General features: G+C 46.1%; 1 protein-coding gene across 1 annotated transcript in view; it reads right to left on the bottom strand.

The window, feature by feature from the left end:
• MOV10L1 (Mov10 like RNA helicase 1) overlaps positions 1 to 15,291 on the bottom strand; it is a 432,265-nt gene that overhangs the window by 163,447 nt on the left and 253,527 nt on the right. The window contains exon 14 of the mRNA XM_063929997.1: positions 567 to 739. Coding sequence (XP_063786067.1) covers positions 567 to 739 — 173 coding nt within the window. The remainder of the gene's footprint in view (positions 1 to 566; positions 740 to 15,291) is intronic.

The following is a 15,291-nucleotide window of genomic DNA, read 5'->3' as shown; positions in this document are numbered from 1 at the left end:
GGAGCCAGTGCACACCAGATAGTACCTAATCTTTCTTTTAGAGTGCCCAGTCTCCTGCGCAGCCCGTCTATTCCCCATGGTCCTTACGGAGTTCCCAGCATCCACTAGGACGTCAGAGAAAAAAAATAATTATATATATATATATATATATATATATACACACACACACACATATATACACACACACACATACATATATTGTGGTCAAGATAACACAACCACAACTGCCTTTGTGTATATAAATTAAGGGAGAGCTGTTGCTACACTTCACACACTAACAGAATAATAAACTGAAACAAAACCCTGGGTTACTAATCTTTCTTTATCATCCACTACAAGATATGCAATGAGTAATTCTGTACAATGCAGGACAATTCAATAATATATACACAATGATTTGAACATAAAATTATTTCATCCAGCATAAACTGCTTATTGACTAAATAGAATATGCATATAATATATTCAGTAAGCTTGTTAACGAGATTTGTGATTAAATTTTCTCACTCACTACACATAATGGGTTAGAAAAAGTTTTCATTAAATTGTTTATTGGAAATGGTCACCTGCAAAATAGCTTCAATGACAGTGACAGTTTTTCCAGTCCCTGGAGGCCCAAACAGAATATATGGAGTAGGACGGCACTCTCCACTCAGTATCCTTCTCACAGCCAGCTTCTGGTGATCATTCAACACTGGGTTGAAGAACTGGCTTTTTTTCTTCACTGGGGATCGCTTACCTGTACAAAAAGCAAATACCAGTATTTGTCCAGCCATTGACAAGAGATTACAGGGAATAACATTAGATCTCAGCAATAGAAACAACAACAACAACAACAACATATAACATACTTTCTGTAAATGCTTTCAAAACTTAGTAAATATTTCTTTATTTTACACGTGAGAACAAGGTACTAGTTTGTCAGATATGATGTATCAAGTGACAAGAGAAGACACTAGTAAGTTCTTAACAGAGCATGACCACTTCACCTACAGTACTATAACATCAAGCCTAGCCACACTCCTATAAACTTCACTGAGGCCAGATGCAATGAGCAGTGATTTGATGCATCTAGCCATCAACTATTATACAAGTAATGGCTAAGTTACTGTAATACCACCACTGTTATCATTTAAAAAGACCCCCCATGTTTTTTTTTTAATCCCTATAGCAATGCTGCCTCAATAAAGCTCATGGCAGCAGTGATGTTGAACTTTAAATGACTCTGCCAAGCTAGCTGACAGGGAGTTTGGTGCCAGCCATGAGAAAAGTTTCCCCTTAGCCAGCAACAGCCTTTACCCGGGAAAATCCCCCGCCCCCCGAGGATTGGAGGTAAAGGGGTCTATTCAATTCGTGCCGGTTTTTCAACAGTTGGAAAAAAAACTGCACTTTTCGACAGAAATAGGTCGAATTTGCATTTGATTTATTCAATGACAGTGCTGTTTTTCAGACAGTCGGAGAAAACGTCACTTGTCAAAAAACACGTGGATTGGAGAGTTACCCACCGATCCACGCGTTTCTGTCGAAAACACGGCTGTTTTCGACAGTTTGAGGCTGATGCAGATTTGACTTGTTAACAAGTGGAATCTGCATTGTCGGAATGCTGCCCGTTTCCGGCAAGCATTGAATACTGAACTGTCGGATCCTCTCCGTCGGAGAGGATCCGCCAGCCATTGAATAGACCCCTTAGGCTGATGGCAGAGGAGTGCAAGGCCTGGCTGTAACCAGACAACTGAGAGGCTGCAGACCCTGAGGCAGAGGCAGACCAAACAGCAGGAGGGATATAAAAAAAAAAAGCAGCTGAGGGGAGACAAGGGGCTCACGCAGATGGGAAGTGTACCTGTGCAGGAGCAGCCATGTAGTTCAGAGACACACACACACACACACACACACACACACACACACACACACACACACACACACACACACACACACACACACACACACACACATAGGAGCCTGTCTGTGAGGAGTGCAGTAATGTACCCACTAGTAAGGCAGAGTGGGGTCTGGCAAGGAGAGTGGGTGATTAGCGGCCAGGAGGACAGGGATGACAGGAGAGATCTGGGGGTCAGCGGTTGTGGCACTGTCATGAAACTGCTGCAGGACCCCTGAAGAGACCCCGGCTGAAAGTCCCCCAGAGCTGCAGTCATAAAGACCCAGTCAAAGGAACCCTGCAGCACAGGCAGACAGCGCAAGGGAAGCTCCAAGAAGAACCTGGAGAAGACCCCTGCTGGACAGCCAATTCAGGTGGGTGCCGAGATGGAAGTATCAACGGACCAGAGGAGGTGCTTCACCTGCAAGCTACAGTGGCCCGGCATGGTGTGCAGCATCCCGGACGCCCTGTGGAGCAGAGTCCGAGGAGAGTTGGGAGACAAAAGAGCCGCAACTGCAGGGTGGTGAGACACTGTTTAATGCCCTTCCACTGCCAACTCTGCCCCGGTTACCCCTCTCACTGCAAAACTCTGCCCCTGCTAACATCCTCTGCTGCAAAACGCTGCCTAAACTGTGATAGAACAAAAAGGGTAGGCTCCCCTTCCCTTCTGGTGCCCACCCCTGGTGTACACAGTAATAAGGGCGTATGCTGTGGCTGGTCATTTGTAAAAATTATATAGGGGAGGACTCCACTCTATGGTTATTGCTGCACTTTTGTTAGAGGTATAGGACATTGGGGGTAATTCAGAGCTCATCACAGCAGCAAATTTGTTAGCAGTTGGGCAAAACCATGTGCACTGGCGGGGGGGGGGGGGGGGGCAGATATAACATGTGCAGAGAAGGAGTTAGATTTGGGTGGGGTGTGTGCAATCTGAAATCTAAATTGCAGTGTAAAAATAAAGCAGCCAGTATTTACCCTGCACAGAAACAAAACAACCCGCCCAAATCTAACTCTCTGCACATGTTATATCTGCCACACCAGCAGTGCACATGGTTTTGCCCAACTGCTAACACATTTGCTGCTGCGATCAACTCTGAATTACCCCCATAGAGTGTAAGCTCCCCTCTTTTCCTAGTACAGATAACTACAAGTTTAATCCATTTCTCAGATACTGTGTAACCAAAGCAGTTCAGAGGAGTTTGTTTCTTGCTGCCTCTGCTAAACGGCATGCTTCACTAAAAAGGGACGTATTTCTACATGCGGATACAGAGACTGTGCCACTAAAGCTGTTCTGCTGTGTTTCTTTCTGGCTTCACCTGCTGACCATTTAATGCCAACGCTGGTTATCTGTGACCGAGTATGCTACTGTTACGGCAACTATATCGTTATTCTAACGCGGTTTGATGTTTTCATCTGCAAGAGTGTCCTTTATTTTAAAACTGTTATTTTATCACCTGCTCAGAGGTGGTAAATTGGAATTTGTGGTAGAATCACCGCAAATCTGTTTTCGTGGACAACTGAGCAGGCGCTTTTCGTGATTTGCTGTAAAATCTTATTTTTTTACAAATTTTCGTGGCTAACTGAATTTGGCCCTTAGAAGGAAACCATCAAGCAAAACCACTGTATTCCCATGAGCACAAAATGAAAATTAGCAGAGCTATGGGGATCTTTGCACAGGATCCCACATTTTGGGGTATGCGCATCTGTAGCTAGAGCGAACATCCTTGGAGAAATCTGAACCGACATCTACCAATATCACCTAAAATATCACAGAGACTCATCAATAGATACATTACACCCTGAAGAAACAACCAAGACAGATTCAACCGGTGTGGTATGTAATGTCGACATCCACAATGTTACATTATGCTCATGATGACATGGGCATAAGTTGGAAATTATGCTTGTCGACATTATATACTGTATATGTTGGCATGTTCACTGTGGTGATTTCGACATTCTGAATGTTGACATGACGACTAAATCTGGAAAATGTACACACCAATAACAGAACAACAGAATAAGCATTTAGGAGATCAGAAACGCTGGTCGACCAGCTGCTCATTACATGGTGGTTATGGTCAGTGAAAAATAAGCGGTTTCATAGTCATCTGACTATTTCTAAGGTCATCACTTAGCAGTAGTGAGTTGACCGTGAAAGTCCTGTCATGGCTACATAAAGAAGAAAAGAGAGGCTTCAAAAATTTGTGGACTACGCATTGGCAATACCGTGCAATTTATTTATAAGATGTTACCTATATGTTTAAGTACAAATTTTATTGGACTTTTAAATGTATATGAGGGTGGAGAAATATAAAAAGGGTGGTAGAAGAAAGCATATCACAATCTTCAAAGAGAAATATATTGACAAAATAACTGAGGCAGCAACAAAGTAATATGGTGACAATTAAAAATGAATAGAGTCAAACTTACAAGATACAAAACAATAATCAACACTTAGGGGTATACGCAATTGCGGTTGAATTCCCGAAAATGTCGAAAAACGGGACATTTCCCCCCCCCAAAAAAAAATTTCGACAATGCAATTCAGTACTTTTCGTCAAAAAAATGGACTTTCCAAATTCGACTTTTTGAAATTCGACATTTGTCAAATTTGACATTTCTGCAATGGTACAAATGCGGCAATTCGACAAAAGTATATTCAATTGACGATTGTAAATTCGACAACAGTGCTTTTAGACAGTAAATTCGTCATTTTCAATCCGCCACACTTTGCTGGCGGAATCTAATAATTTTTTTTAAAAACATGTTTTTTTTTGTGTTTTTTTTATTGGTAATAGCATATCTATTTATATTAGAAGGGATTAGGTACTTGGTTTGTCTATTTTGGAGGCACAAGTATTATTTATATATTTTTACAAATATATATATTTTTTTAATGGAATGGTAAAAATCTGAAAAAAAATGCGTGGGGTCCCCCCTCCTAAGCATAACCAGCCTCGGGCTCTCCGAGCCGGTACTGGTTCTAAAAATCCGGGGAAAAAACTGACAGGGGATCCCCCGTATTTTTAAAACCAGCACCGGGCTCTGCGCCTGGTGCTAGTGCAGAAAATACAGGGGACAAAAAGAGTAGGGGTCCCCCGTATTTTTTACACCAGCACCGGGCTCCACTAGCTGGACAGATAATGCCACAGCCGGGGGTCACTTTTATACAGCGCCCTGCGGCCGTGGCATTAAATACCCAACTAGTCACCCCTGGACGGGGTACCCTGGAGGAGTGGGGACCCCTTCAATCAAGGGGTCCCCCCCCCCCAGCCACCCATGGGCCAGGGATGAAGCCCGAGGCTGTCCCCCCCATCCAAGGGCTGCGGATGGGGGGCTGATAGCCTTTTGAAAAATGAAAGAATATTGTTTTTTCAGTAGTACTACAAGTCCCAGCAAGCCTCCCCCGCAAGCTGGTACTTGGAGAACCACAAGTACCAGCATGCGGGAGAAAAACGGGCATTACATTTTTTAAAATCGAATCAAAATCCGTCAAATCGGCCGTTTTTCGACAGCGGGACTGTCGAATTCGTTTTTTTTATTGAATATGTAGAATTCCGGCACCCACCTGCCGGAATTCGACGGTCGAATTGTGTCGAATTAAAATATATTGCATATACCCCTTAGGGTGGTATCCATTTAGCTGCTGTAATTTACTGCGGCTAATTGTCCCTTTAGGGGCTATCCAATTAACCACGATAAGCTGGTGCGAGATGCTGCTTATTGAAGATTTTGTTTCACCTGCCTCAGGCAGGTGAAACCAAATCCTTGGAAACAGCACGCTGTTTCTACCAAAAACACACCGGTTTCACCAAACCTGTGTGTTTTCGGGAGGAAAGCTTATTTATTATTAGTTTTTCCTACAGCTGATCAAATTGGATAGCCTGTGTAAAAAATAAATAAATAAATAAATAAATACATCGGTGAAACATCGGAAAAAAGTACCCAATGTTTTGGGTTTTTTTTTTTTTTACCTCTAATTAAATACCCCCCACAGTATTTACTGAAGTTAGTTTACTATCTTAACACAACTGTAACCACCATATGGAAGTGCAGCCTTCTAAACACATTAGTACCTCTTATTAAATTACATTTGCAATGTGAAGCATGAAAGATGAGGGGACATGAGGAGTGTCTGTACACTGGGTCACTTTTTGTGTGTGACACTTTGCATTACATTTTTTGGCATGTACCTACATATTCGTGGCTCTGCAGAAGTGCAGCATGCACCGCATTTAAAAAAAAGGAGAATAGCCAAAGACTGCCAGAAGTTGGTGCAAGAATCCTTTTCTCAGTTGAAAATTTACATACGCATCTCCACATAGCATGTAATGAAGCTAAAATGCACCCTTTGTGACCGTTTATTGCTTTTCAATATTGTTTGTTAAAATGAATTTGCCTTTAAGCTGGAAAGCAATATAAGTTGCACCAAGGTACTTACTATGAAAACGAACTCCATCCAACTCTTTCCCCAGCCTGTATAATGTTTTGCTTTTTCACAAAACTGTTCTCTCTCTATAAACCTACGCAGTTTCGCGGAACCTAGGCATGCTTTGTCAATAGAGGACCATGAAGAAACCAAAGCAGATTCTATGCTGCACCTCATAAATGTTGTAAAAATGGTTAATTTGATACTTTTCCACTTGGATGAGGTCCATCAAAAAGTAACACATAGGTGAAGGATCTTCCTATTTGTGACCTTCTGGCAATTACCTTTAGTCAAAGAAGGTTACTTAAACCAACCATATGTTATAATAAGATTTTACTCACCGGTAAATCTATTTCTCGTAGTCCGTAGTGGATGCTGGGAACTCCGTAAGGACCATGGGGAATAGACGGGCTCCGCAGGAGACTGGGCACTCTAAAAGAAAGATTAGGTACTATCTGGTGTGCACTGGCTCCTCCCTCTATGCCCCTCCTCCAGACCTCAGTTAGGATACTGTGCCCGGAAGAGCTGACACAATAAGGAAGGATTTTGAATCCCGGGTAAGACTCATACCAGCCACACCAATCACACCGTATAACTCGTGATACTATACCCAGTTAACAGTATGAAATATAACTGAGCCTCTCAACAGATGGCTCAACAATAACCCTTTAGTTAGGCAATAACTATATACGAGTATTGCAGACAATCCGCACTTGGGATGGGCGCCCAGCATCCACTACGGACTACGAGAAATAGATTTACCGGTGAGTAAAATCTTATTTTCTCTGACGTCCTAGTGGATGCTGGGAACTCCGTAAGGACCATGGGGATTATACCAAAGCTCCCAAACGGGCGGGAGAGTGCGGATGACTCTGCAGCACCGAATGAGAGAACGCAAGGTCCTCCTCAGCCAGGGTATCAAATTTGTAGAATTTTGCAAACGTGTTTGCCCCTGACCAAGTTGCAGCTCGGCAAAGTTGTAAAGCCGAGACCCCTCGGGCAGCCGCCCAAGATGAGCCCACCTTCCTTGTGGAATTGGCTTTTACTGATTTAGGATGCGGCAATCCAGCCGTAGAATGCGCCAGCTGAATTGTGCTACAAATCCAGCGAGCAATAGTCTGCTTAGAAGCAGGGGCACCTATTTTGTTGGGTGCATACAGGATAAAAAAAGAGTCAGTTTTCCTGACTCCAGCCGTCCTGGAAATATAAATTTTTAAGGCCCTGACTACGTCCAGTAACTTGGAATCTTCCAAGTCCCTAGTAGCCGCAGGCACTACAATAGGTTGGTTCAAGTGAAAAGCTGATACCACCTTAGGGAGAAACTGGGGACGAGTCCTCAATTCTGCCCTATCCATATGGAAAATCAGATAAGGGCTTTTACATGACAAAGCCGCCAATTCTGACACACGCCTGGCCGAAGCCAAGGCCAATAACATGACCACTTTCCACGTGAGATATTTCAGATCCACAGTTTTAAGTGGCTCAAACCAATGTGATTTCAGGAAACTCAACACCACGTTGAGATCCCACGGTGCCACAGGAGGCACAAAAGGGGGCTGAATATGTAGCACTCCCTTTACAAAAGTCTGAACTTCAGGCAGTGAAGCCAGTTCTTTCTGGAAGAAAATCGACAGAGCCGAAATCTGGAACTTAATGGAACCCAATTTTAGGCCCATAGTCACTCCCGACTGTAGGAAGTGCAGAAAACGACCCAGCTGAAATTCCTCTGTTGGGGCCTTCCTGGCCTCACACCACGCAACATATTTTCGCCAAATACGGTGATAATGGTTTGCGGTTACTTCTTTCCTGGCTTTTATCAGCGTAGGAATGACTTCCTCCGGAATGCCCTTTTGCTTTAGGATCCGGAATTCAACCGCCATGCCGTCCAACGCAGCCGCGGTAAGTCTTGGAACAGACAGGGCCCCTGCTGTAGCAGATCCTGTCTGAGCGGTAGAGGCCATGGGTCCTCTGATATTATTTCTGTAAGTTCTGGGTACCAAGCTCTTCTTGGCCCATCCGGAACCACGAGTATCGTTCTTACTCCTCGTTTTCTTATTATTCTCAGTACCTTTGGTATGAGAGGCAGAGGAGGGAATACATAAACCGACTGGTACACCCACGGTGTCACTAGAGCGTCCACAGCTATTGCCTGAGGGTCCCTTGACCTGGCGCAATATCTAGTTTTTTGTTTAGGCGGGACGCCATCATGTCCACCTGTGGCCTTTCCCAACGGTTTACCAACAGTTGGAAGACTTCTGGATGAAGTCCCCACTCTCCCGGGTGTCGGTCGTGTCTGCTGAGGAAGTCTGCTTCCCAGTTGTCCACTCCCGGAATGAACACTGCTGACAGTGCTAAGACGTGATTTTCCGCCCATCGGAGAATCCTTGTGGCTTCTGCCATCGCCATCCTGCTTCTTGTGCCGCCCTGTCGGTTTACATGGGCGACTGCCGTGATGTTGTCTGATTGGATCAGTACCGGCTGGTTTTGAAGCAGAGGCCTTGCCAGACTTAGGGCATTGTAAATGGCCCTCAGTTCCAGAATATTTATGTGTAGGGACGACTCCTGACTTGACCAAAGTCCTTGGAAATTTCTTCCCTGTGTGACTGCCCCCCAGCCTTGAAGGCTGGCATCCGTGGTCACCAGGACCCAGTCCTGTATGCCGAATCTGCGGCCCTCTTGAAGATGAGCACTCTGCAGCCACCACAGTAGAGATACCCTGGTCCTTGGAGACAGGGTTATCAGCCGATGCATCTGAAGATGCGATCCCGACCACTTGTCCAAGAGGTCCCACTAAAAGGTTCTTGTATGGAACCTGCCGAATGGAATTTTGCTTCGTAAGAAGCTACCATTTTTCCCAGGACTCGTGTGCAGTGATGCACCGATACCTGTTTTGGTTTCAGGAGGTCTCTGACTAGAGATGACATCTCCTTGGCTTTCTCCTGCGGGAGAAACACTTTTTTCTGTTCTGTGTCCAGAACCATCCCCAGGAACAGTAGGCGTGTGGTAGGAACCAGCTGTGACTTTGGAATGTATAGAATCCATCCGTGCTGTTGTAGTACTTCCCGAGATAGTGCTACTCCGACCAACAACTGCTCCTTGGACCTCGCCTTTATAAGGAGATCGTCCAAGTACGGGATAATTAAAACTCCCTTTTTTCGAAGGAGTATCATCATTTCTGCCATTACCTTGGTAAAGACCCTCGGTGCCGTGGACAGTCCAAACGGCAGTGTTTGGAATTGGTAATGGCAATCCTGTACCACAAATCTGAGGTACTCCTGGTGAGGATGGTAAATGGGGACATGTAGGTAAGCATCCTTGATGTCCAGGGATACCATGTAATCCCCCTCCTCCAGGCTTGCAATAACCGCCCTGAGCGATTCCATCTTGAACTTGAATTTTTTTATGTATGTGTTCAAGGATTTCAAATTTAAAATGGGTCTCACCGAACCGTCCGGTTTCGGTACCACAAACAGTGTGGAATAGTAACCCCGTCCTTGTTGAAGTAGGTGCACCTTGACTATCACCTGCTGGGAATACAGCTTGTGAATTGCCTCTAGCACAGCCTCCCTGCCTGAGGGAGTTGTCGGCAAGGCAGATTTGAGGAAACGGCGGGGGGGAGACGCCTCGAATTCCAGCTTGTACCCCTGAGATACTACTTGAAGGATCCAGGGATCCAACTGTGAGCGAGCCCACTGATCGTTGAAATTTTTGAGGCGGCCCCCCACCGTACCTGGCTACGCCTGTGGAGCCCCCGCGTCATGCGGTGGACTCAGAGGAAGCGGGGGAAGAATTTTGATTCTGGGAACTGGCTGACTGGTGCAGCTTTTTCCCACTTCCCTCGTCTCTGTGCAGAAAGGAAGCGCCTTTGACCCGCTTGCTTTTCTGAAGCCGAAAGGACTGTACCTGATAATACAGTGCTTTTCTTAGGCTGTGAGGAAACCTGAGGTAAAAATTTTTCTTCCCAGCTGTTGCTGTGGATATGAGGTCCCAGAGACCATCCCCAAACAATTCCTCACCCTTATAAGGCTCTATGAGCCTTTTAAAGTCAGCATCACCTGTCCAGTGTCGGGTCTCTAATACCCTCCTGACAGAATGGACATTGCATTAATTCTGGATGCCAGCCGGCAAAATATCCCTCTGTGCATCCCTCATATATAAGACGACGTCTTATGTTCGCAAAATAGTATCCCTGTTTGACAGGGTTACAGACCACGCTGCAGCAGCACTATCTGCAGGTCTCAGTCTAGTACCTGAGTGTGTAAATACAGACTTCAGGCTAGCCTCCTGCTATTTATCAGCAGGTACCTTCAAAGTGGCCGTATCCTAAGACGGCAGTGCCACCCTTTTTGACAAACGTGTGAGCGCCTTATCCACCCTAGGGGATATCTCCCAGCGTAACTTATCCTCTGGCGGGAAAGGGTACGCCATCAGTAACTTTTTAGAAATTACCAGTTTCTTATCGGGGGAACCCACGCTTTTTCACACTTCATTCACTCATTTGATGGGGGAACAAAACACTGCCTGCTTTTTCTCCCCACACATAAAACCCTTTTTTAGTGGTACTTGGGTTAATGTCAGAAATGTGTAACACATTTTTTTATTGCCGGGATCATGTAACGGATGTTCCTAGTGGATTGTGTATATGTCTCAACCTCGTCGACACTGGAGTCAGACTCCGTGTCGACATCTGTGTCTGCCATCTGAGGGAGCGGGCGTTTTTGAGCCCCTGATGGCCTTTGAGACGCCTGGGCAGGCGCGGGCTGAGAAGCCGGCTGTCCCATAGCTGTTAAGTCATCCAGCCTTTTATGTAAGGAGTTGACACTGTCGGTTAATACCTTCCACCTATCCATCCACTCTGGTGTCGGCCCACAGGGGGCGACATCCCATTTATCGGCATCTGCTCCGCCTCCACATAAGCCTCCTCATCAAACATGTCGACACAGCCGTACCGACATACCGCACACACACAGGGAATGCTTTGACTGAGGACAGGACCCCACACAGCCCTTTGGGGAGACAGAGAGAGAGTATGCCAGCACACACCAGAGCGCTATATAATGTAGGGATAAACACTATCACTGAGTGAATTTTCCCCAATAGCTGCTTGTATAAACAATATTGCGCCTAAATTTAGTGCCCACCCTCTCTTTTTAACCCTTTGAGCCTGAAAACTACAGGGGAGAGCCTGGGGAGCTGTCTTCCAGCTACACTGTGAAGAGAAAATGGCGCCAGTGTGCCGAGGGAGATAGCTCCGCCCCTTTTTCGCGGACTTTTCTCCCGCTTTTTTATGGATTCTGGCAGGGGTAATTATCACATATATAGCCTCTGGGGCTATATATTGTGATTATTTTGCCAGCCAAGGTGTTTTTATTGCTGCTCAGGGCGCCCCCCCAGCGCCCTGCACCCTCAGTGACCAGAGTGTGAAGTGTGTATGAGGAGCAATGGCGCACAGCTGCAGTGCGCTACCTTGGTGAAGACTGAAGTCTTCTGCCGCCGATTTTCCGGACCATCTTCATGCTTCTGGCTCTGTAAGGGGGACGGCGGCGCGGCTCCGGGAACGAACACCAAGGACGGGTCCTGCGGTCGATCCCTCTGGAGCTAATGGTGTCCAGTAGCCTAAGAAGCCCAAGCTAGCTGCAAGCAGGTAGGTTCGCTTCTTCTCCCCTTAGTCCCTCGTTGCAGTGAGCCTGTTGCCAGCAGGTCTCACTGTAAAATAAAAAACCTAACATATACTTTCTTTCTAGGAGCTCAGGAGAGCACCTAGTGTGCATCCAGCTCGGCCGGGCACAGAAATCTAACTGAGGTCTGGAGGAGGGGCATAGAGGGAGGAGCCAGTGCACACCAGATAGTACCTAATCTTTCTTTTAGAGTGCCCAGTCTCCTGCGGAGCCCGTCTATTCCCCATGGCCCTTACGGAGTTCCCAGCATCCACTAGGACGTCCGAGAAAAGAGGATGTAGTTATGTGACCGGCGGTCAGGAAACCACCGGTCACATTACTGATGCCGGGATCAGAACGCCTGACAGTCGGCATGCCACGAGCCCACAAAGGGCTTAGTTGTGCTCGCCCACCCACCCACTGCCATTCTAAACCTCGGGATCCCGGAGTCTGTATGGTGACCGGCGGGATCCCAGACGCTGGTCGCTCATACCCAACCTGTTATAAGCATGTATTATTGAGTTTTCAAAGAAATTATGGATATTAGGTGCAATAATAACAACAACCACCACAACCTCAGGAGTATTTTACTGAATAATCATTTAAAATTATAAAAAAAAAAAAAAAGCCCCCCCGAAAATAAAAAGGGTATAGGTGGAGTTTCCCATACTCAAAATATAAAATATTTCGAAATACGGATTTCTTTTGACTGAGATAAGGACACCTTTACTTTATGACAGCTCAATGTACACACACAGTTTAATGCACAAAATTAAAAATATTGTATAAAACTATCTCCAGGCTATGTGTGTATGAAACATACATATATCCTGTGTTTCAGCTTGGGTTCCCATCCCCAAGATAATGTATCTCATTATGGTATGCAAATATTCCAAACTGCAGAAAAATCCAATATCCAAAACCCTTCTGGTCCCAAGCATTTTGGACATTGAGAGACTCGACCTGTACAAGGACCGGGCACCAAAGAATTAAGCTTTTAGGTATCCCAAGATGCTCTGGCCCGCCCTCCCTCCCCTATTACCTATCTCCATGCTCAGGCAGATCAGTTTCATCAACAAGCCCAAGGTAGAAGCAGGATAGGAGAGAAGATAGATATGGGACACACAAGAACACACACTCACAAATCAGAGAAGGGAACTGGTGACCAAGAGAAGAAAACCCATAGATGCCAGGTGCGTCAGGGTGGGTGCCCTGTGGACCCTATGAACCTTGAAGAAAGAGTTAACTAAGGTAAATCTACCATAACGATCCATAGGCTCCACAGGGGAAACAGGGATGTCCCAAAGCAGTTGTTCAAGGGAGGTGACAATCCTGAGCGGATAGAAGAATCTAGCGTCCAAAGAAAGCATCCTGGAAAGCGAATGTATCAAAGGCATAGAACCTGAGGAAGGTGAGGACAGAAGATCACAATGAGAAGAGAAGGTAGCAGGTACAGGAAGGTCAACCTGCGTGTATGCCTGTGAGATAATCATGCAAAGCCACCTGGCCAGAGTCTTTTTGTCAGCTGGCCAACCCCTCTTGTGGAGTCCAATTTTCTAACGGAACTGGTACGATCCACGTAGATCCGGAGAGCACAGAGATCATCAAGGGAAGCCTCACATGCCAAGAGATCCAGAAACAGAGACACTACCATAAGAAGGTAAACAGGCCGGGTACGAAGAACCGCCCTGTCCCTTTAATAAAATCAGAAAGGGACAGCGACAAGAGAGCGTCCCCAAATCAGACACCTGCCATGCAGATGCAATAGCTAGGAGAAGAGTCTTCTCTGTTAGCCACTTGAGATCCACTGATTCCAGGGGTTCAAACGGAAGCTCTTGGAGTGTGTTGAGAACCACTGACAAATTCCAAGGAGCCACGAAGGGACATAGGGAGGTTGAACATGGAGCACACCTTGGAGAAAAGTGTGAACATCTGGCAGTGGAGCAATCTTGCAATGAAACCAGACGGACAGAGCAGATATGTGCACTGTTAGAGGCCAGACGGAGTCAGAGGTCCAATCCAGCTTGAAGAAAGGCAAGGATCCAGGAAACCTTAAACACCAGAGGGTCGTGGCATCTGGCAGCGCACCACTGGAAGTTGGTATGCCAAAACCGGTAATAGATACGAGCAGAGGCCAGTTTACACGCTCTGAGCATGGTCTGAACCACAGAGCGAGAGAAAACTTTGGAACTTAGGATGGATGATTCAAGAGCAACGCCATCAAAAGATAGACAGGCTAGTTCCAGGTGGAGACAGGGACCCTAAGCTAGCAGGTCTGGTTGCAAAGGAAGTGAAAGGGGGCATCTATGGATCGACTCTGAAGATCGGAGAACCAGTGACACCTGGGCCATGCTGTAGCTACCAGGAGGACGGTGCCTCCTTCCTGATTGAACTTCCGAAGAACTTGCAGTAGAAGGGAGACTGAAGGAAAGACTTACGGCAGGCAGAAGTGTCACCACGAAGACTGCTTCAAGATCTCTTGTTCGGGACCCGTACCTAGGAACCGTGTAGTTGTGACGGGAGGCCATGAGGTCTATGTCCAGTTGGCCCCACCTGTGCACCAGGAGCTGGATGACTTCTTGGTGTAGAGACCATGCGTCCTGCAGGCTGAGGAAGTGCGCCTCCCAGTTGAGAATTCCTGGGAGGAAGACCGTATTTGGCCCACCGGAGAAAGTGAGCTACCTCCTGCATCTCCAACTGACTGCGGGTGCCGCCCTGATGGTTGAAGTAGGCCACTGCCGTGGCATTGTTGGACTGAATTGCTGTTGCGTTGTAGGACTGAATTTGTACCGGTTTGCCCTGGAGCAGATCCTGCACCAGAGTGAGAGCTCTGTATATCGCCTGAAGTTTCAGAACATTGATGGGCAATGTATATCGCCTGAAGGTCAGACGACCTTGAAAGGTGTGCTGTTCAGTCACTGCGCCCCATCCACAAAGGCTGGCATCCATAGTAAGAAGAACCCAATCCGGAATCCAGAAAGGCCAACGTGTCTCGAAATGTGTTGACATGCTTCATCTGTGATTACTATAAAGAAGAATACCGCCGACCATCCTGGGAAATTTTTCAGTTCAAGCTTTGGAGCCATAAGCAGAGAGAACTTGGTTACTCTGCACATTTACACCTGCGGCTCCAACACATCATACTTGGTAGGATTTTGACTTTTCTTTAACCTATATTACAGACTTAATGTCACTAAAAGAGTGCCATCTCTATTATTGTCTATCCTTGTCTGTAATTTTGAATTCAATTTGCATCTTGCTATTTTACATCTTTCCTGCTTATACTGGTTCAGTGGATAGCGCCAATCATGTGACACTACCTCCAC

Source organism: Pseudophryne corroboree, chromosome 6 (genome assembly GCF_028390025.1).
Source record: "Pseudophryne corroboree isolate aPseCor3 chromosome 6, aPseCor3.hap2, whole genome shotgun sequence".
In the NCBI taxonomy this organism is placed as follows: Eukaryota; Metazoa; Chordata; class Amphibia; order Anura; family Myobatrachidae; genus Pseudophryne; species Pseudophryne corroboree.
The sequence above is the reverse complement of the archived record's forward strand: the minus strand, read 5'-3'. Positions and strand labels throughout refer to the sequence as shown.